The sequence below is a fragment of the Lampetra fluviatilis genome, chromosome 38 (genome assembly GCF_964198595.1).
Source record: "Lampetra fluviatilis chromosome 38, kcLamFluv1.1, whole genome shotgun sequence".
In the NCBI taxonomy this organism is placed as follows: Eukaryota; Metazoa; Chordata; class Hyperoartia; order Petromyzontiformes; family Petromyzontidae; genus Lampetra; species Lampetra fluviatilis.
Window position 1 is genome coordinate 7,555,352 of NC_136312.1, and position 23,863 is coordinate 7,579,214.

The 23,863-nt window shown below is 47.7% G+C and overlaps 1 protein-coding gene across 1 annotated transcript; it reads right to left on the reverse strand.

Annotated features, from left to right (window-relative positions):
* Window positions 1-3,979: 3,979 nt before the first annotated feature.
* On the reverse strand, window positions 3,980-19,956 carry LOC144945602 (thymus-specific serine protease-like). The gene is made up of 12 exons (XM_078874108.1): window positions 19,837-19,956; window positions 15,197-15,387; window positions 14,934-15,033; window positions 14,016-14,145; window positions 13,304-13,427; window positions 12,923-13,000; window positions 12,092-12,139; window positions 11,598-11,867; window positions 10,318-10,459; window positions 8,154-8,336; window positions 6,661-6,806; window positions 3,980-5,363 (listed from the first exon to the last, which is right to left on the reverse strand). The coding sequence occupies exons 1-12, from the start codon at window positions 19,919-19,921 to the stop codon at window positions 5,328-5,330; spliced, it is 1,533 nt and encodes a 510-aa protein (XP_078730234.1). The 5' UTR covers window positions 19,922-19,956; the 3' UTR covers window positions 3,980-5,327.
* Window positions 19,957-23,863: the final 3,907 nt, after the last annotated feature.

Below are 23,863 nucleotides of genomic sequence, written 5' to 3' on the forward strand. Positions count from 1 at the left end.
TAAACTTCCCAAGGGAAGGGACGGACGGAGAGGCAGTGTCCAGAAGTTTTTCATCTCTTTAATTTGTTCAATACGGCTCAATACATTAATTAATTCATTAACATTACTTAATTTTCCTATTGGGAAAATATCAATAAAATTACACATTTCTGGGTCTCAAAGGAGGAAGTGTGGGGGAGAAGGGGTCACCCCCTCCCACCTACCTTCACGGATTTGTTAGCCAAGGACGAGGCAAAATCTTTCGCGTCAAGATGTGTACCGTGTACACACACTCAAATGTATACACACGGTGGATACTGCCTGTGGCAGACACTCGTAGCATTTGAGTCGTGCCGACCTTGGCCCGTGGTCACTTTGGGGCCCTCTCCCTCCGTCATGCGTGTTGTGTCCCTCAGGTCACCGTGTTCATTGCTGAGGCGACAGAGGACAATGCGACAGACCACAACGATCTCCCCACCCTGACCGTAATAAATAGACAGCTGTGTGGGGCAGTGTTCTTCACTCATTTTCAGAAGGAGGAGGTGGGGGTGACTTCAGTGTGAGAGCTGTTACACGTTTGAAACCGTTGGGGTTTGACAGCACGCTGGGGGTGGTGTTTTCATATGTTGTGTATTGTTGGAGCGCACGTCAGGGGCCGCACTAAAGGCCACGAGGAGCCGCACTAAAGGCCACTATGGGCTGCCGGTGGCCCGCGCGGGCCTTGCAACGAGGAAAGGAGGCATCAATGGCTCAGCACACATTCACCTACCACCTATACCTTCTGTCCTCCTACCGTGACATAGAGTTCAATCACAGGTGCTCCATTGCTAATTACCATGATCACCTTTGCCTCAGAAAATCTTACACGTACTAAGAGCCCAGTGTCCACCCTCAGTGCTCAAGAAGGCCAACAGTTGCATGGATGCAGCCGGAATCTTGATCAATAGACCTGCATGGTCTGCATAACCCGGAGGAAGCTCATGTGGAACAGGGGGAGAGAACATATAAACTCCGCACGGAAAAGTCCCCTTGTCAGGAATCGAACCCAGGTTCTTCTTGTTGTGAGGCACAAGCGTCACCACTGCCGTTTAGTTATGTGCAATAGCGCCCTCTGGTGATATCACCGGGTCACAACTACTTTGTTTATTAAACTAGCTTCAAATCAATCAAACAAAAGTCACGTAACTTTACCGAAAGAACCAGAGAGTATTGAACGAAAACTAAACTATGTTTTATTTTTCGATTTAAAGCTTTCGTGACTGCAGGGATTCATCTTCTTGGTCCTTTCGGTAAAGTCACGTAGAAGGGAAGTAATAAAATAATAAAAATAAAACATAATAAAATAATTCTCACGACGTTTCGGCTACAACGCAAGCAGCCGTCTTCAGGTGAAGAATGAGACACTGCCAAGCTAGGAGCTTATATATAAGCTGGGTTGGAGGTGGAAGAAGAGCGCCTTAACAAAAATAATGTGCATATCAACAGGAATTTAGCATATTCATGGGAAATGCTAAGGCCCACTATACAGCTCTTTTTCAGAAGCGACCTGGCCACAAATGATAGCTCAACGAAGTGGCTTATCACGTGGATATTCATAGCAGCCAGATACTCTAAACGCGTTTTTTATAATGTGGAGGGGAAAAAATCCACGCGACCACGTGGAGAGACAAGAAAACTCCAAATATACAGCAGCAGGCGTCAGGGTCTGGAGCGAACCCAAGACCACCTGCATACCAGGCGAGGGAGTTAACATCTCGCCACCGCGGCGCCTACACAAGGTGCACAATACTGTGGGCGGTAAAGTTGCAGCCAGTGCCGGATTATCGTAGTAGCAAAAGTAGCTACATATGCTACGGGCCCCACACTTTCAAGGGCCCCGCACAATGCTTTCAAGCTATCAATTCCGTTTCAGTGATTCTGCACTTGGGGGCCGTCCATAAATGACGTCACGCGATTTTGGACAAGTTTTGACCCCCCCCCCCTCGTCACACGGCGTCACAAAAAGTCAGACCCCCCCCTCAAATATGACGTCACAAAGCTCTGCCCCCCCCCCCCCCCCAAAAAAAACATGCTTCAAATCGCTTTAAACTATTGTCATTCTAGTGCGTATTTAATTTGGCGCTGCACTCTGATGTTGTAGGAGAAATCATTTATTAAAAGTCTATTTAATTAAGTAGAACGTGTTGTCTATATTTATTTAAAGTTGCGCGTTTTGATGTGACGTCACATTTCTCAAACCCCACCCCCCTCGTCACACATCGTCACAAATGTCTGACCCCCCCCCCCCAGGTGCGTGACGTCATTTATGGACGGCCCCTTGCTCTATTCCTATAGCACTATATTGCCTTCAACTTGTTTAAGTTTCGCGATTTGTCGTATTATCTGGCTGTGTAGCAAATGAAAGAATATAATTACTTTACTATGCAAATAAAAAATTAGTGTTTAAATATTTGTGTTTTTTAATATAGGGCCCCTTTATTACATACGCTACAGGCCCTGCATTTGCTTAATACGGCACTGGGTGCAGCCCTGAAATTGTAGGCTCACGTTGCTGCTGACAAAAGCGCCTCCACTAAAGTGAACTCTCTCTTTTTACTTGGGTCTTTCGGTAAAGTCACGTAAATAGGTTGAAAGAAAATAACACAAAATAACAAAAAAAAATTACGTTTCAATCACAACACAAGCGATCGTCATCAGGAGCTGCCACCTCTCGTCATCCTGCGATGAAATAATGCACCCAGCACTCGCACGTCGATTTCATCGCTCCATTTCCTCGACGGACGTACTCGCAGGGGGCGTTCCAACTGGACATCTGTGACAAGGAGCTTCATGGCTCATCGGATACCTCCGGCATACATTAAATACATTCTCATTCTGTTCCAATCCTCGGCTGCCACTCCCGGTATCATTGTTGACCATCGTGCACAGTAAACAACGATGTGTATAAATTTCGATTTAAAGCTTTCGTGACTGCAGGGATTAATATTCTTGGTTCTTTCGGTAAGGTCACGTAGAAGGGAAATAATAAAATAATAAAAATAAAACAATAAAATTCTCACGACGTTTCGATTGCAACACAAGCAACTTTACCGAAAGAACCAAGAATAGCAATGTGTATGTTGAACTTCTTTCACGCCGTACGTAGCCAACCGTGCTAATCGGGAGGGGCGATATATAGAGGCTATATACGTAGATGCAAATAAGTCACGCAACGGCACAAAACATTACGTACAATTCACAACAACGAAAACAATATTACACAGCGAGATCCTTTGATAGATACCCCCCCATCACACCCCACAAAGAAAACTGGGGAGAATGAAAAAGATAAAACTTTTATTTGATTTAAAACCCTCTGCGCGTCTCCCACCATTCCTCACACATGCATTGAAACGTTAAAGGCTCCACCTTTCAACATGCGGAGCCATCTCTCTCACACAATATTGATACGACATGTACAGCACACGAGGAGTCGTTATAAATCAGTGCGCGATATAAACTCGGAGAGACCTTCATCCAGCAGTGGATTGATCATGGCTGATGACGGTGTTGATTGTCTCGTAAAAACATTGAGATTTACCCTGGTAAACAGCAACGAGTTCCACTAACGGAATGAAAACGTTGACATGGAAAAATATTGTTCAAAAGTTGTCAAAAATGACCACGCACGAATCACAATTATCGCATTAAAATCAGGAGCGTTAAAAATGTAAAGATAAATCACGTGCAGGCTTTGCATTCCTGCACCAAGGGCATCTCAAAGCGCTTCGTGAAAAAAAGCGTTGCAGAAGATTTTAAAGAGTTAAAAAAAGAGTGTGCAAAAGAAGACAGCAACCAGACACAGAGCTGTGAAGAGCACGCACAGCAGACATCACTATCACCTCGTCCTGAGCTGGGCCTACTGCTCCACTGGCTTGTGGAGTCACTGAAGAGGTGACTGACCCCCACCCCACCCCCACCATACACAGTCTCCCCCCCACCCCGCCCCACATCCATAATACCAAAAGTTAACAGAAAATAATACAATCATTTATTTAAATCCGCTCTCTCCCCCTCAAAGTGCAAGTGTTTACGCGAAGGACAGTATAGGATATATTTCATGCATTGAACGGGTTGAGTTTTGAATGGTTTGAGAGTTGAATGGATTGAGAGTTAACGGGATGCATGTCGGATTGCATATTGAATGGGATGAGTATTTAATTGTATAGGTGTTGAGCTCATTGTTGAATGGGATGCGTTTTTGGTTAAGTGTTGAATGGGATGGATGTTGGGTTAACTGTTGAATGAAATAAGTGTCAGGTTGAGTGTTGAGTGGGTTGAGTGCCAGGTTGAGTGTTGAATGGGATGGGTGTCAAGTTTAGTGTTGAATGGGATGGGTGTCAGGTTGAGTGTTGAATGGGATGAGGGTCAGTTTGAGTGTTGAATGGGATGAGGGTCGGGTTGAGTGTTGAATGGGATGAGGGTCAGTTTGAGTGTTGAATGGGATGGGTGTCAGGTTGAGTGTTGAATGGGATGAGGGTCAGGTTGAGTGTTGAATGGGATGAGGGTCAGGTTGAGTGTTGAATGGGATGAGGGTCAGGTTGATTGTTGAATGGGATGAGGGTCAGGTTGAGTGTTGAATGGGATGAGTGTCAGGTTGAGTGTTGAGTGGGATGGGTGTCAGGTTGAGTGTTGAGTGGGATGAGGGTCAGTTTGAGTGTTAAATGGGATGGGTGTCGTGTTGAGTGTTGAATGGGATGAGTGTCAGGTTGAGTGTTGAATGGGATGAGTGTCAGGTTGAGAGTTGAGTGGGATGAGTGCCAGGTTGAGTGTTGAATGGGATTAGTGTCAGGTTTAGTGTTGAATGGGATGAGTGTCAGGTTGAGTGTTGAATGGGATGAGTGTCAGGTTGTGTGTTGAATGGGATGAGTGTCAGGTTGACTGTTGAATGAAATAAGTGTCAGGTTGAGTGTTGAATGGGATTAGTGTCAGGTTGAGTGTTGAATGGGATAGGTGTCGGATTGAGTGTTGAATGGGATGGGTGTCAGGTTGAGTGTTGAATGGGATTAGTGTCAGGTTGACTGTTGAATGAAATAAGTGTCAGGTTGAGTGTTGAATGGGATTAGTGTCAGGTTGAGCGTTGAATGGGATGGGTGTCAGGTTGAGTGTTGAATGGGATTAGTGTCAGGTTGAGTGTTGAGTGGGATGAGGGTCAGTTTGAGTGTTGAGTGGGATGAGGGTCAGGTTTAGTGTTGAATGGGATGGATGTTGGGTTGAGTGTTGAATGGGATGGGTGTCGGGTGAGTGTGTTGTTTATTCGCCGATGCACCATTTCCCACGCTGTCGAGTGGAGTCCCTTATCCCTGACGTCACTGCAGCCACTGGACGATCTGCTTCTCGATCTCCTGCACACGTGGACAGTCGGGGGGGGGGGGGGAGGACACGATCAAGGCGCGTCATTATGGCACCGTAGTGACAATCCAGAACACACACCAGAGACATGTCATCTTTTAATAGGGTCATTAAATATTAACTAACTGGCATAATAAATACTTGCCTACTCACCAGAAACTAGTCTGTCAATCTACTGCCTACATATGCCACCAGAGGCCAGTCTATTAGTCGAAAATCTAGAGCACTGGATCTTAACCTGGGGTGCACGCACCCTTTGGCTGTGCGGGATGCCATATCTGGGGGTGCGTAGACATGGGCAGATATTTTTCTAACGTAAATCATTAGAAACACAAATTAAACACTCATGCAGCCAGCTATGGCTGTAGGGTTTGGTGGTACATGTTGTTAATGTCGTTTATTGTGAAAATTCGGTCACAGTTCCTATGATCACTGTTACATTGCTTTTATGGCTATATTTTGGTGACTTCGAAAAGTTTTTTGGTTTGGCCATGTTTGTTTGCTGGAGTACGGAGTAAGACTGATGGCCTTAATCTAAGTTGTCTTGTGGTTGTTGTTGTTGTTTGACTTGCATCCCACTGGGATTTTTACACACAGCGTTGGTGTACGGTGCTTTTTCTGCAATATTTTGCTGTCTTTTCTTGAATTTTCTGTTTGCACATAGTCACATAGTCACTTTAAGATGTTTTCTTGTTCATGTTTTTGTTTTTTGTTTGTTGCGGTTGCACCCGATTCAAGAGCCGAATGCCTCACAGGGCTATACCTAATAAATTAAACTGAAAAACTGAAAACACGGGCATGCAAGTACAACTACTTTGTTTTCATGAAACCTATGTATGTATTAATATTATACAGGTTTAACCGATTGAGAACCACAGGTGTGCAAGGCTGCAGTAAAGGTTAAGAACCAGTGGTCCAGAGAGACCCCCACTGTCAGAGACAAATCTGTCAGTCTATAGTATGCAGTCCTCAATAGAATACTCTTCCTCAACAATCCACGGTCTAAAAACCCCAATGGCAACCAGTCTGGGAGTCCGTTGTCATGGGTACTGAATAGCTCGATTACCTAAATACCTCGTAACAGACATACAGAGTTCACGTGTAGGATAGTATAATTTTGAGATGTAGGGAATATCTGTGGTGTAGCTGTATTACGTGTGTACCCGTGTTATATGTATACAACTGTGTGATATGTGTATACCTGTGTGTGATGTACACAACTGTGAGATGTACACAACTGTGTGATGCATACACCTGGGTGTTGCGTCTACACCTGGGTGGCATGCACACCTGTCTGGCGTGACGTAGCGCGTAGATGTCATTCATCTTGGGCGTCTCCATGTCGGCGCAGTGGGACGTGCCGTTGATGACGATCGCGGGGAGCAACGGAGACAGCGACTTGAGCACGCTCAGCTTGTGCCACGGATCGATGTCACCTGGAGGCCGCATCGGCGTTGTCGTCAACACCGCGTCGTCACAACCATCGTCAGCACCACCATCATCGTCGTCACCATTGCCACCACCGTCGTCATAAACACAACCATCATGATCATCACCACCATCACCAACTTCACCAACATCATCATCATTGTCAAACATCGCGATCATCATTTCTAACCATCGCCACAACTCCAGTGCGTTAATCATTACACCGAGTCAACATCTCTTCCTGTCAGTAGCAGACTTTAATTATATTCCCAAGTGGAAACCATCTGTTCTCCAACGTTTTTTTTTTTTACAAAATAATAATTGAATACTGCTCAACTTGCAAATAACATGTGTTAATATACCCTGAGGTGCGCATTATAATCACCAGCAAACATAAATTGCCAACAACAGACACACCAGGAGCATCTGCGTGGACGTCAAAAAAGTTGGGCCAACTGTTAGGAATCAGAAAATAAAAGTTAAAGTCATTACACAATTCATTTAGGGGTATTTTAACTGCCCATAAACAATCGAACATCATCATCATCATGGTGACGGAGGTCAATACCCCGTTGTCCACTGGCACATCCGAGCCATTTGCCGAGCCGAGCCAGAACTAAGCCATGAAACTCTGTGCCTCAGAATATATTAGAGTCGGGGTCAAGCAAAGCCTGCAGTTGAGCTAATGCTGCGTTCATTGTATGTGGCGTTAATCGACAACACTGACGCGGTTTATTTGCGTGTGGCATCAGCGGCGTGGCTCGGCTTCTGCAGTGGAAAAAACAAATGTGAGCCATGCCAGGGGCTGGCTCAGCATGGCCCCGGTGCGGGTTCATTGTACAGTGGAAGGAAGCCATAAGTATGTTGGGGAACGCTAAATATATATATTTTTAGGTTTTGACGACATGTAGTATTCCATTCATCATAACCGAGAGATGAAGGGTGATCGCACAAAGGCTATTTATTTGCTGCGCTGTCTGGCACGTTTCCGCGGCACTACTTTATATGTTCGTTGTATGTATGTATGTTGAACTTCTTTCGCACCATACAAAGCCAGCCGTGGTAATCAGAGGTGCGGGGGAAGGACAACAAACTGAATACAAAAATCAGTTCTGAGTTCATACTCCTTCAAAGAGGTCAGTCCCCAGCCTGTTTGATAACATGAGATTAATCCTCTTCCAAAAAACAGTTGGGCTGAAAAAAAAAAATCTAATTTGACCGCATTGGCTTTGGAGCACAAAGCACATCCGGTGTGGGAAAAAAAACACACCAGCAACCTACGAAGGCCTCCGGGGACGGCTCGGCTCGGAGGCGTCGGTGGAAACGGCGCTACGACAAAGCCGAGAGAGAGTCACCGTTCACGAAGATGACTCTGGTGCCGTTGGGGCGGTTGGCTCCGTACACGCGGTTCGTGCTGTCGACGCCACGGGAGACGTCCTGGAGCGACAGGCCGAAGACGCGCACGCACACGTCCACGTCGGCCTCCAGCGTGAGCAGACGCGAGAACGGGCAGCCCCGCTCCGGGTAGCACGACTGGACTGGATGCGCACACAGAGACAAAGGTTCCCCGCCATATAGTCTTAACAGGCTGCTACACATTACACTACACTCTCATCCCCTGCAGCCAATCTCTCCCCCACTGCAGCCGATCTCTCTAGTGCTGCCGCGGTGGTCCACTTTACTCCAGTGACTCGGGTGCTGCTGCGGGGTCCACTTTCTGCCCCCTCCTCCTCCTCCTCCCCCCCTTCTCTCCCCCCCCTGCAGCCAATTCTCTCAAATGCTTCCGCGAGGTCCACTTTCTGCCCCGCCCCCTCCCCCCCCTACTGCCGAGGCCTATATAACCTCGTGCCACGGCAGATCTCTCCTACTTCAGCAGTTTTTTTGTTGCTGTGGTTGTCCCACCTGATGACGATTGCTTGTGTTGTGATCTAATTATTTTTCTACCTACGTGACTTTACCGAAAGAACCAAAGAGTAAGGATTCCTGCAGTCGCGAAAGCTTCAAATCAAGATTACACTACACTATTTTTATTTGATCGGGCACTGTATAGCTCTTTTTCAGAAGCGATCTGGCCACAAATGATAGCCCACTGAAGTGGCTTATCACTGCAGGGAGGGGTTCGGACCACCACAGCTCTGCGTGCTGCTTGCGTCATCGCTTGTGCACGCGGTGATGCATGTGCCAGTAGGACAGCCCTGCCAGCTCCACAATTTCATTCATAATTAAACTATAAACTATTTTGATTTTACCAGGTGAGGCCCACTGACTTATATAGCTCTTTTTCAGAAACGACTTGGCCATAAATGACAGCTCAACGAAGTGACTTATCACGTGGAAATTTATAGCAACCAAATACTCTAAATGCACGTTGATTCTCAATGTGGAGGTAATAACTGGAGGAACCGGAGAAAAATCCACGTGACCACGGGGAGAACATGCAATATACAGGAGTCACGGTCAGGATCAGGATCGAACCCACGACCTCCTGTATACCAGGCGAGGTAGTTAACATCTTGCCACCGCGACGCTGGAGCAAGTGCTGTTAGCGAACCACCTATGGACGCTGGCACGGCGCACGGCACACTAAGCGGTGGTGTGGCTAGCAAACCATGTCTGGCTGCCTTTCTCTCCACAGTGTTGGTAATATAATTACACACAACACCAGGTACTCATTTTGAGGCTGAGTCGATCTAGGGATGGCCCAGGACTGGTTAAAATTTTCACTGCTGTTACTGGTTTCCGATCGCAGTGCACTAACCGCTACACTTCCGCTCTCCCCACACAAACACAAAGATTCCCCAGATAGCCTTATCGACTGTACAGGCAAGTGCTGTTAGAAAGCACTTATTAAGGATTATTACATGATATACATTCGCATAGTTGTAAAGAATGAGTAACAAAATACATAATCAGACAATATCCTCTGATTGATGATATGCGTCAAAAAATTAAACATTTTCTTCACGTAAAGGGATAGATATGCAATGTTGGTCATTTATTTTGTCACCTGTTTAGGAAGGTCAGCATGGCATAATGTGGGGTCGTATGACCGGCACGATGTCCGGATGCCCGATAGCCTTACTATGACTGTAGCGGCAAGTGCGGTTAGAGAGCACCTATAATTACCAATGGTGCAAGTTTCATACATTCTTACCAACCTTTGTCCATCCAGCAGTGTAAATGGATACACCGCAGTTCAGTCGAATGTCAGATTAAGTGTTATGGGATAATTCATGGGTGAATTCTAGATTTGAAGTTTTCGTGACTGCAAGGGATTTTTCGGAAAAGTCACGTAGGTGAAAACAAAATATATATTTATTTTATTTTATTTTGTTTTCACTTTCGTGACTTTACCGAAAAAAAACAAAGAGTAAGTCGTAGGTGCTCCCATCTCTTTCCAAGATGTCTGACCAGCGTGGCAGAGTAGACCAAAGTACTCTCGATGTGCGCTGTGTAGAGTGCCTCTAGAGGAGGCCCTTCAACTGGCAGTGGTGCGAGCGACCAATCGCGGGTACTCACACACTCCGATCTCGCTGCACTTCTGGAAGAACCACTGACGCATTTCGGAGAGCTCAGGATCAGCGGCCTCGTTCTGCAGCGCGAACAGATACTCGTCGTACGAGCTTTGCACGCACGTCTTGGTGTCGTCCAGAAGGTGCGTCTAAAGCGTCGGCGGCACAGCAGAGGGGACATGAGAGCGATGACGAGCATATACCGCCGTGCGCAGCCACGCGTGTAATAATACGTTTTAGGATGATTGTTGAATTTGTAACGTGCGCAGTTTTTCGTCCACTCTCGGAGAGACGGAATGGTTCAGAGGTGCGGGAAACTACGAAGCGAGGCGGCAGCGAAAAGCCGGTGCCGACGATTGCCCGAGCTCTGCGGTCCTCTACTTGGGATGTTTGGTCAGCTCCGTTAATGAGTGTTTATTCACGTGGGAGGACACACCGGAGTACCCGGAGAAAACACACGCGTGCGACGGAGTCAACTGGTCATCCCTGAGTAGATGTAAATTAACCCACTTGCTATCCTGCCATCATACACTGGCAAGCCAAGAGATCGTGACCTCAACACATACAGGTGGGCGCGTGGAATTTCACGAATGTCAGTTTAACACGAAGTAGGCATTCGCGACCAATATTATCCATAAAACAGGTTTTTTTTGCGTTAGATCACGTAAATATAAATGTGTCATTAAACCCGCCACCACCCGACACAGCCAATTAGTAAGGTTTGTCACTTAAACAAAACACGCCAATGTGTTTGATCCACCAACCCTCACATCCAAAGTGCCGGATTATATGCGCGCATAGCCATGAGCGCAGACAATTTGATGGGAAGGAACTTACAAAGTGGTGCAGTGCGAGGAAAGCAGCAGATGAGAAGACTTGTGACCTGCAGTGTGGCGAGTGAGTGGATGAGTGAGCAAGTGTGTTGTTGTGACCTGCAGTGTGGATAATGAGTGGATGAGTGAGTGGGTGAGTGAGTGGGTGGTTGAGCGAGCGGGTGTGTTGTTGTGACCTGCAGTGTGGTGAGTGAGTAGATGAGTGAACAGGTGAGTGAGTGAGTGTGTGGTTGAGTGAGTGGGGGTATTGTTATGACCTGCAGTGTGGTGAGTGGATGAATGTGTGAGTGGGTGGGTGAGTGTGTGGTTGAGTGGGTGGGAGTCTTGTTGGGACCTGCAGTGTGACGGTGGTGGTTGAATAACAGTGCGGATGAGACGAAACAGTCAGTCTGGTGGACCCGAGTCCTCAACATGGGTGGAGGAATCAATGCGTGAACTCCATGCGACGTGGCACCTTGGCGAGGTGGGCAAGGCGCTGGTACGGCTCGCCCACGGTCCGGTCTGTCATCTTGTCGCACACTTCCGCGATGTTGTGCTTGGATTCCAGCTCGTCATACTGCACGGCCACCATCACCACGCTCGCCAGGGTGCCCACGAACGTCGCGCGGTCCCGGGCCTTCTGGAGGCTCCCACAGGCCTCGAAGTCGTTCTGAACTTCCTCGTACTTGCGTTGCTCCAGGAGCTTATCCAGATGCTCAAAGCCCTCCCGCATGCTGCTCACACACTGTCGAGCAGTGACGCGGCCGAGAAGAAGCGCAGTTTCTCACTTGCTGCAGGGATTCGCGGTTCAAGCATCATGACCGCCCTGGTTAATACTATAGTGGCACGGCTCAGGTCTGGTCTCTAATGTTAACAGAAAACCAGCACCAGTTCCCAAGGTTCCTGAGATTACCAAGAACCCCCCCCCCCACCCCACCACCCCCAGGAGAAGATAGGAGTGTGTGTTACCTCGTCAGATCCTCCGACCATCGAATTCCGCAGACTTTGCCCGACAACCTGAGGGTGAGGGGAAAACCACAAAGTAAAATGCATTCATGATATTACTTAAAATATTTTTTGCACACAGTATTCGTTCACTCTCGTAGAGCGAGAAATTAAGAGGTGCCAGGTATCAGACAAGCTGTAAGGCGGCCAGGCGATGAGCCGGCACCAACAATTGCCCAAGCTCTGCGGTCCTCTATAGAGGAGCACCCTGAGCGAGGAGGAAACACACTGCCCTCTCCTGGCGAGCCAGGGTATGGCACCTCGTTGCCGACGGGAAGAGAGTTTCGTAACGTGTGTGCAATACATTAACCCTCGCCCCCGCAGTGCTGGATTACAAGCATGCACCACCATCGCCATATTGTCCATTCTCATAAATGTTCATCAACGCCAACAGTAACACTGTGAGTGAAGGGGTGCTGCAGTGATGAAGTAGCATACTGCATTTCCTGCCAGTTTAATTCCATCTCCCAGCAACGGCCATTCAAACAATGGTGCAAGTTTTCTAAATCCACACACTTCTGTCCACTCGGCATATATAAATGGGTTCACCATCTTGAGTCGATTAGCAGCTGAAGTGTGATCGGGTAGCGTGCTGGTATTTCCAACCTTCTCCAATAAGTCTGGCCAGCGTGGAAGAGGAGGCCACGTACCCTCTAGAGGGGCTCTCTTGAGACTCCCTCCAGCAGAGGCCTTTCCGCCAGCAGTGCGCGGGAGCGAGCGATTGCCCGCCTGCACCTTTAGCTTCACCCCGCGGTACTGTTGATCGTGTCTGCCATGGGAGCCTGCGAGCCTCACCTCATCATACCCCGCGTAGTCCAACTGAGCTTGAACTGGCGCCGACGAGGCAACGGCAGTGTGGATCAGCTCGGGATGCTGCAGACACAGAAGGCAACAACGCTCTTCAGCAAAGATTTCTCCACGTAGCCCTCGAGTACCTCTTTTCCACTGCACAACCGAGCCAGGCCGGCGCGGCTCCGGGGTCGCCAGGGCAGTTTTTTTTTCCACTGCAGAACCTGAGCCGAGCCACAATCTGCTTCGAGTGTACTCATTTTGTCCTCCTTCCCCCCCGCACCTCCGATGAGCGTGGTTGGCTCCGTACGACGCGAAAGAAGTTCAACATACACAAATACATTTATAAATATTACAAATAATAAAACAAGATGTACGGTGTCGCACCTTGAGGCGGAACCAGGCGGAGAGGGAGCCAGGGTAGGAGCCTCCGAACGACACCCAGGCGTGGCCCTGCTTGAGGCCAAACTCGTCGCTCACGTAGCGGTGCACGCGCACCAGATCCGCCAGCCTGCGCAGGGGACACGCGCCAGCCGGCCGCGGTGGTGGTGGCGGCACAACACCCCTGAATCCACTGTTTTGGAGGCAAGGTTTGGCGGATCACGTAGATTTGTGAAACACTCTCAAACCCACTGGGTTGGTGCTGTGGGGTGGCCACAGGATAGCATCTGAGCGCATGAGTTTGCGCACCCGGCCGCGTGGACATTTTGAGTGTTGTGCCCCTGGTTGTCTTTCTGGGTACTCTGCATGCTGGGTACTGTGATGGCCACTCTTGCTTTAGGGTACTATGTTCCTTTGAATAAAATTGTTGACTGCTCATCCAGTGAATAAATTCCCTCCTTCCCAAAAAAATAACCCACCCCTTGACCCACATCATTGGAAACACGCACGCACGAAATGCGCATGCGTGACTGGCATTCAGATTCACGGAACCCCAGTATGCCGGGGACACTCAGATTCACCACATACTGGGATACCGGCATTCAAACTTCCTACACAGTGATAAGACCACAGTGAGTTAACTTCATTTCATTCCTTGCACCAGGAACAAAGTACGAAGGACTCATGGTGCTACTCCTGTGCTTGGCAAGAGACTCACGCCTGGCTGATGGTCAGGTATCGCAGGTTCTTGTCCGACAGCCCCTCTTCATTGACGCTTTTGCCGTAGAATCGGTGCTCAGCGGCGACCAGAAGAGCTCCATGGCTCTGCGCCAGCCGTACGTGCTGGCCTGCGCACAGAGTGCGGGCGAACGCGCAAAAGTGTACACAACAGCCAAGACGAAAAAAAATCCCTGTTCATCGTCACACCCCTTGGAATCAAGTGCTGTTAGTGATCACCTATTAATGCCGGCACGATGCATCATTGGGTGGTGCGACCAGCGTCACTCCCGGCCGTCTTTGTCTCCCCCCATAACACTACACCAGGTACTCATCTGTGGCTGGGTTGAGCTAGAGGTTATGTGGTGGGCAGCAGAGGGCGGTGCAGCAAATTTTATGCATCCCATTTATTTTATCATCATTGACCTCATCTATTCACCACTGGCCGAAGGTCTCCGCAAGTCATCACCATCTCTTACGGTCCATCTGAGTGACGTGGCCCAACAGCGATAATCTTCTCCAGGCCATCACAAATTTGCCGTTTGTTAGGTCGATACTCCGTGCCGTTTATCCGTTTTTATGATGCAACTAAATACAATGTTTTATTTATTTTATCATATCGTGAAAGGCACAATTCAAAATGAACATATTCGCCTTCGACAATTTTTTTTTACATTTCGGATAATGGCTTTTTCTCTTTTGGTAGTGGCCCTTGTAAATTGAAAATGTGCTATGAAAAAGGGCCACTCCCTAATACATCGCCGTTTGAGTGTTGTTATTGACGAATGTGTTGAGTTTTTGTTGTCGTAAATCATGCTTGTGCACCACTGCCAACTCAGCAGCATCAACACCAGATCATTTGTTTACACATACAAATATTGATTTATTGCGCCGTTAAGTCAGAAAGGAGCTGCCTTACCCACAAACACGTCGTTAGAGTTGAGGCCCGATTCCCCACCGATGTAGAGGAAGACGGGGCCATGAGGCCGCTTCCAAAACAGCGAGTTCACCCAGACACGCTGCAGCCAACACACACCGCCACCATGGTTAGCCAACCAAACTCTGCCGCTCCGACGATGACCAGAGTTCGCGTGATGGTTTATGCTCCTTGATGAGATCACGCAAGGCATTGCGGTTCATATGTGGCGAGCGCTTTATGTGCAATGAGCGCGGAGGCAGCACCTGTTTGAAGGTTTTGTTGCAGGCCGGGTCGAGGTGGTCGAGCGGCTGCTTTAGCTCTACGTTCCTCAGGAAGCTCATGAATCTGCTGCTGGCCGGCCCCTGCAAGGAAGGGTCGGACCCCCACAGCTCCGCATGCTGCTGCCTGCGTCGCAGCTCGTGCATGCGGTGACGGATGCGCCAGTAGGCCAGCCCTGCCAGCCACACGATTTCATTTAGAATTAAACTTTAAACTATTTTTTATTTTACCAGCTGAGGCCCACTGCCCTATATAGCCCTTTTTCAGAAACGACTTGGCCACAAATGATAGCTCAATGAAGTGACTTACCATGTGGAAATTTATAGCAGATAAATGATCTAAACGCACGTTGATTATAAATGTGGAGGTATCTGGAAAATAATTCACGTGACCACGGGGAGAACATGCAAATTCCAAAAATGCAGGCGTCAGGGTTGGGAGCGAACCCACGACCTCCTGTATACCAGGCAAGGTCGTTAACATCTCGCCACCGCGGTGCCCAATTTATATTTGGGTTAAGCCAACTTTATTCTAATTTATCGTGGCAAATTATTCAAAGTTATATTAGCTCAGATAAATTAGAATGAAATATTACATAGATTTGTAATGGTAGAGATCTAGTTTAATCAGAATAGTTGTTACTGTGGTTGTGATATGAGTCGTGATTTATGATTTCACACGATACTGACATCTATTCTGACTTCGTGGCTTCTGTCCTGAAGATGATTGGCGCAGTTTCAAGCGAAATGTTGTTCTCTGATTGCTATTTTTGTTTGCGATAATTGTTCTTCAACTTACCGGTGAACTGAAATAATAATAATAATGTGTGTGGTATATGCTTGTACATTTAACAATTGAATTGTGTTTGGCTATGTTAAGTGGTGGAGGTAATACAACTTTAATTTGGCTAGATCATGACGAGTGGCCTAACCCAAATATTAATTACAAATTATAATATTGGCGCTAAAACCTACCTGTTAAGTTAGAATGTAATCATTCGGATTCATCTAGCTTCTTAATACTATAAGCATGTCTAGATGCTGTACAGGAACAATTATTTACATTAAATATTGCAGACAAAACTTCAGTTATACTCACAGACTAGTCACAGTGATCGAGCATGTAGAATAACATATGTTCTCAGTCGCACCTCCGATTAGCACAATTAGCTACATACGGTGTGAAAACAGTTCAGCGTACATACATGCATAATTGTAAAGTGTTACATTAAATTGGGTCAAATTAGGAAAACTATTAAACCCTAAATGTACCAATTGGCTGGACATATAAAAGTATGTCCTGTAAGGGAGAACCAAGTTACCATATAGGCACGACCACACACACACACCCAGAAGAGTCTAAAATGGACATGCACTCAGTCATAGGCATAACAAAAGAGGAAATCGAGCGTTGCTACAAATGGATGCTCTCAGTTTCACGTAATCGTGGGCCCGCTCCCTCTAATATCCCAAACCTAGAGACTCTCTTAGAGGCCTGATATGAATTGAAGCTTCCCTTAATTCAAATGGACCCTGCAATAATCATGCATGGCTGCTGTACGTTGCGACACCATAACGTCCTGCATTCTGTTGACTCTGAGGCAATGTATGAGAGTTGGCGTTGTGTATTCATATAAATGAGTTATGTAAAGGGGAACCAATCCATTGCACAATACCTGTAAGGACTGATTAAAATATTACACAGTAATACCCGGCTTGAGTTGGGGATGCGTTCCTGAAATGTGCGATGATGAACTTTGAAACGATGTAAATCGAAGCGATTCACAGGGTACGGTGATGGAGGTGAAGGCCGAAAGGCGACGGATAACGACGCAAATCTGACGACGTATTTGCGAAAGGGGGGAGACGCAAATCTGGGTGTTACTGTCGTCCAAATAAGACACAGCGAAAGTGGTCGACGATACAAATGATACCCGACACAGGAGAGAGACAATACGCACGACATCAATGTGCAACAGGGAATACGACAGGTGGACAATGCAAATGGTAGAAACAACACAAATGGGAGAAACAATACAAATGGAAGAAACAATAGAAATAGGATAAATAAAACAAATGGAAGAAACAATAGAAATAGGAGAAACAATACAAATGGGAGAAATCATACAAATGCGAGAAACAATAGAAATGAGAGAAACAATACAAATGGAAGAAACAATACAAATGGGAGAAACAGTACAAATGGGAGAAACAGTACAATTTAGTTTCATGCAGACAATAAAACTAAATTGAGATTACAAAATAGATGCTGAATCCAAACAAGAAGAGATCGTACAAATAAGACAGTCAGAATAAACCAGATGGACAATAACAAACGTGGCAGAATAAGACAACACGAACGAGGCATTACACAACGTTTAAAACGAGAAGATAATTGCGTTTGACCCGCATATCATGACGATTAATAAAGCTGTGGTGTGGTGGGGGAATAGGGGAGGAAGGATGGGGAACCATTTACATACAGAGAGCCCTTTTTGTCATCGTATTAACTGTGGTGGTTATTTGACCATACATCACCACGTTGGTCATTGCGAGTTGGTGACAGTATGAAGCACAAAAGTAGCAGCATGGAAGTACGGTCCAAGATTTGCATGTTTCTACACTGAACTCTGCTGCCCATGATAATCTTTACGTGCCTGTAATACAGAGACCCATTGATAGATTTCCAACTTAATTCTAATGATTGGATAAGCAGACTCCTTTATACTTTTTTTACACAATCCATGAGGGCCACGGCCTTCTGGGAATGCATCATTTCAGCAGCATTGAGTCAGGACAAGCAAACGTTCCACTGGATCCGACATACGGCGTCTCATCAACAGTCAGGCTTGCTTGAATCAATGCTGGTGAATTACGAGATGTTATTGGCAAGATATGGCCCGTAGGTGAATGCAAACTTTATATCATATATCACGTATCAATAATCACGAGCGTCGTTGTTGGGAATATATGCAACAATACAAAATAGCAAAACCCATCATAACAGAATTAATGTCTCCTTCATATAACCGTATTTTCACATACAAATTAAAAGTTATATTTTATACAAATAAAAAGTTTTATTTTACACAACCCATAGCTCCCCCTTGAATCAAGCAAACCACACCAGCGATGTTAGACAAATCAAATCAACATATTGCTTTAAGATTTAAGAAGTGCATTCAGATTGGCGCGAGACGTGTAAATGCTTTGTGTTAGAATGTCGGGTTTCTCTTGAGATTTTTACCACCCCCAAGATATTGAGGTATCTATAAATGGATTACGCTGTATGGGCGAGGCATGGAAAGTCCCCGATTCAAACTGATAGGCGGAACCGAAACCATAGGGCTCGTGAATAACCACACAAAGACAAAAACACATAGAGATCCCCCGTATAGCCTGAACAGACTGTTGGAGCAAGTGCTGTTAGCGAGCACCTATGAAGGCCGGCACAGCACAGGAGGGCGGGTGGCCAACTCCACGCCCGGCCGCCTTTGTCTCCATAGTGGCGACGTTTTTTTTACCGCACCAGGTACTCGTTTAAGACTGAGTCGACCTAGTGGAGGCCCAGACCGGTTCAGACAATCGCTATCACTGGTGTTGGCCGTGAACTGGAATCGAACTCGGGTCGCCGGGTTCGTAGCGCAGCGCGCCAACTGCGACACTACCGATCCCCACTCACACCGACAAGCACACAGGCAACGCAGTACAACAGCACTTAGGTTCATAGCCACTGTGTACGTACGTTTGTAAATTGAACTACGAATGTATAATGCAGTGGGGCTATGCTGGCAACATAGAAGATTGGAGGCACAGGGGGAGACAGGGGGACGTTCAGATACGGACACAGGCTCCGCATGGCTGTGAATGCGTCAAAAACAACAACTTAGACTTCTCAAAGCGCGCCAGAGAGCGTAGCAAATGACTCAGAGCGCAGATATATATGTGCGTGTGTGAAAACTATTTGGAGGAAATTGGAGTCGCGAAGTTAGCGATTGAAGCTGACGTTTAATTCAACAGTGCTCAGGAACAAAGCCAAACAGAATCCCACAACAGGAGCCAGAGCCCAAACCCTTCACGTTAAGCGTGGCCTCAACTTCAAGTCAAACCCTATCACGCAGTACTGGCTATTTGCCTTAACCATTGATTTATCGTACATTTTAATTCTGGCCGTGATTCTATCCAGTCTGTCAGCCGTAAATGTGTCACCGAAATATGAACCACAGAGCCACAGCAAAACTCTGTTGTGGTTTGCGGTGTGATTCCACTGAATACTGCGTGATGGTTGTGATGTGTTGTGTGATTACCTGTCAACCCATTATCAGTGCCCTCACTTATTACAGGTCAATTCACACCTTATTGGCCACCCCGTGCCCTCTTACAAATCTCAACGTTCATCCCACAAAGTCCCATCACAAGGGAGAAACACACACAAATAGACAAACAAATATGTTGCCAGTATGAAAACGTCTGTACGCCGTATGGACCTGAAACCTCAATTTCCCTGTACAAAAATACAGGGTAAACCGTGTGGGTTGTGATGTTGCGGAAGCGATCACACCGACTACTGTGATGGTCGCGACGCGAGTGGCGGCTACACACGACGCCGTGGATGATCGCCTCACCCTGGCTGAGCGAGCCTTCGCAGAACGACGTTAACGAGGAGGCGATGACAATCGAGGCGAGGGAGAACAGCAGCAATGGCTTCATGGCGCGCTTGCTCCTCCGTCAACTCGACGCGTCCCTTGTCGCTCCCTTTACCTGCCCAGAGTCGAAGGGGAGGGATTTCTATGGGTGACCTAAGTCACTTCAAGGAGTGCACGTGACTCCAAGCACGTGCGATATCGCTTACAGACGAGAGGGGATTTATTTTATTTTATACCCGCGTGACTTTACCGAAAAAACCAAAGGGGGTTTCCCAAAGTGCGTGTGTGCGCGCGCCCGTGCGCTGTTCATAGGTGCCGCTCGCTAACAGCACTTGCCCCGGCAGCCTGTGTTAAGGCTATACGGGGGGAACCTTTGTCTTTGCTGTTTATAGTGGGGAGCGGTGGTGTAGCGGTCAGCGCGACGCTGCGCTACGAACCCGGCGACTCGAGTTCGATTCCCGCTCACGGCCAACGCCGGTGACGATTATCTGAACCTATCCCGGACCTCCCCTAGGTCGACTCAGCCTCAAATGAGTACCTAGTGCGGTGTGTAAAACATCTTCACTGGGGAGACAAAGGCGGTCGGGCGTGGTGCTGGCCACCCACCCCCTCGTGTGCCGTGCCGGCCTTCATAGCTGCTCACTAACAATACTTGCCACAACAGACTGTTAAGGCTATACGGGGGATCTTTGTCTTTGTTTATCGTACAGAAGGGGGCACAGGTGGTGCATCAGCCGGGTCATCTCAGTCAGTCGACCTGTGGCACCTGCCGGGTCTGTCCCGTGACCTTCTGCCAGCGGGCGTTCGACACTGGCATAAGCGTTGTGGTGTATGGCATGTTTAATGCAAATTTGTCCCGAGGTATATTTCCGACTTCTCGATTAAACTATAGTACAGTTTTTTTATGTTTTTTTTTATGTTTAACTATCGCTGCTTGTCAGCGCTGTTCCCGTGGTGAAAGTAAGAATTGTATTTTATTGGTTTTTTATTTTATTATTTCCCTTCTACGTGACTTTACCGAAAGAACCAAGAAGAGGAGTAAGTCAAGCATTCCGGGCACGTCTCTTCTCCCAGACTGATCGAACTCCCACCCTTGCCGCATACCAATAATAATATCACCGCAAACAACATTGCTCGATGTGCTGCTTCGATAAACCGTTTTTCTCTCGCGGACAAATGCATCGATTATGATTTTTGGACCGTTCGTCAATGATTGAACCTACCAAACTATTGCATAAGAGGTTTTTTTGTTGTTAAGATCTAACCCAAAAACCTCTATTGTGGATAATAGTGGTCGCCCAAGCCTACGTGTTAAACAAACTATTACATGTGATTCCAGTTATCTCTGAGGATTAAAGCAAAATTGGGGTGATCGCCCTGTGGCGAACGTCTCTGATCTGTATACTAATGGTGCGTGGGAGGATTGCGCCACTTAGTACGTAGATAAATAGGCATTCCCGGTTCTATTCTTGAGCTTGGCAACAATGTGTTCTCGGATATAATAAACACATTCCTGCGGAGGGAGCTGGTAGGAACGTTGGGTTGCTCGGTCAATGGCCAGGGTCAACGGTGGCGTGGTATATTCCGCTAATATGCCCGACTGTGAGGGCGGGCACAAGCCGGCGTGAGTAGGTTCAACGTTGAGTTTTATAAGGGCACCACGGGGTGACCAGCCCCCCCCCACCCAGCCCCACCCTCCCTACCCAGCCCCTCCCCACCCTCCCTACCCAGCCTCTCCACCCTCCCTACCCAGCCCCTCCCCACCCTCCCTACCCAGCCCCTCCCCACCCTCCCCACCCAGCCCCTCCCCACACTCCCCACCCAGCCCCTCCCCACACTCCCCACCCAGCCCCTTCCCACCCAGCCCCACCCTCCCCTCCCCACCCAGCCCCACCCTCCCCTCCCCACCCAGCCCCACCCTTCCCTCCCCACCCAGCCCCTCCCTGCACGACGGACGGACGGAAACAATAATCCCCTGTGGGTTGGTGGAACCAGTGGGTTCCTACCAGTAAATTGCCGCTTATCCACACTAGGTGGTGCACCTTCCCAGGCTAATTTCTGGCATGAAAATCAATTGAAGCGACCTCAGAATTAGTTCAATGATGTCACCTTCCACGGGCGTTCTCTCGAACACCGCGGCGATGTTTACGTTGCTTTCCGCGAGACATCCGAATGGGAATCTCCGCATGGCATCGCGTGACTACAACGGCCACGATTACAATATAATTAAGGGTTAGGAGAAACACAGGCGAATGCATTTGCAGCATTTATAATATTTCCTTTTGTTGAAGCCTCGTGACCTGGCAGGGATTTTCCTCTGAAAGCTCCTTTCTTATTCAAATGAGCAAATTATAAAACTCGAGTGATTAATTCCACGCGTGCAGCTCTGTGTGTGATTTTCTGCTGCTACTGCCGCTGCGATGAATGAGCCGGGACTGGTGATTATGTAATTACACGGGGCGAGGTGAGTGCACCTCGACGGACAAATGCATGACCGACCTTTATTGCCGCTCAGTTTAGAAACGAAGGCTTTCGCGAGCAATATTATCCATAATAGAGGTGGGGGTGGGGGAGGTTAGATCGCGTAAATATAAATGTGTAGTTAATCCCGCCACCACCCGACACAGCCAAATAATGTCTGTCAGCATACCGGTGTGCTGAATGAGTAACTTATTGGCATGTTTTGTTTACGTGACAAACCTTGCTAATTGGCTGTCGGGTGGTGGCGGGTTTAGCGACACATTTTAACTTACGCGATCTAACCCCCCCCCCTCCAAACAAAAAAAACATCTCATATGAATCTATTTGCGCTACCCAGCAAATGCTCAACCAACCAATGTTGGCTGTTGACGTTGGGCCAACTGGGTATGATACACACGTCACGTTACTAATTTTACTGCCACGGTTTGCAACATTGATTCCTCGACCCAAGTCGAGGGCTGGGTCCACCGGATTCAGTTTCGTCTCAGCTGACGCTGTTGTTCAACCAAAAGGCAAACACAAAGACTTTTGGGGCAAGTGCTTTTAGCGAGCACCTATGAAGGCCAGCACGGCACGCGAAGGGGTGGGTGGCCACCACCACGCATGGCTGCCTTTGTCTCCCCAGTGGCGATGTTTAACACATCACACCAGGTACTCATTTGAGGCTGAGTCGACCTAGCGGATGCCCAGGACCGGTTCAGATAATCAATAAAAAACGTATGAACTGAAATATATATATTACAACTTTAATATTGACTCTTGTTGCTGAACGTTTGGAGCCTTCGGATGGGATCGGGGGGTGGGGGGCACTTCTGTATCTTGTGCACAGTGGCCGTGATTATATAAGAAAACATCCATCTCGTCCGAAGCTGCGGTAATTACGTCCATTGACTCTCATTCATTCAGCCATAATTGCTCACGTGCCGTTATAAACCGTAATTGTGATGGGCAGGTGTTGCTTGTGAGTGGCCGACCACCCACCTCCACCCCACCACCACGCGAGCACACCCCGCAGTATATATACACACACAGCACACGGAACGCGCTCTATTACCCATGCACAACGCACGTGTGGGTCGGCCGCCACTGTCCGGCCGCATGAACAGAGGCGCGCACGACGTAGATCGAGGAGGAGGAACAAGTCTCGTGGTGCCAACGTAGCATCGATTTTTTTTGTGAGTCGCGTCTGTGTGGCATCCATCTGAGAGCAAGCGAGAGACTTAATTTGCCTGTTTGTGACTGGAGAAGTGAGCGGTGGTGCGCGAAAAATATTTTTTAAAGGCTAAAAAGTGGTGTGGGAGTAATGGCCCGGCGCACGTGGACCGTTGTTGGGCCAACCCCACGTGGTTCCGTCCATTTTATTTAATACGCGTTTTTATCCATCAACTCTCCATGCCGTCGAACCATTTTTTCAGGAGGTTTCTGCATTTCAAGAGAACAAATGTTTTCGGCAAACTTCCTTTTCATACAAATGGGACTAAACCAGAGCACCCAAGGCAGAACCTCGTTGCATGTTGACTGGGGG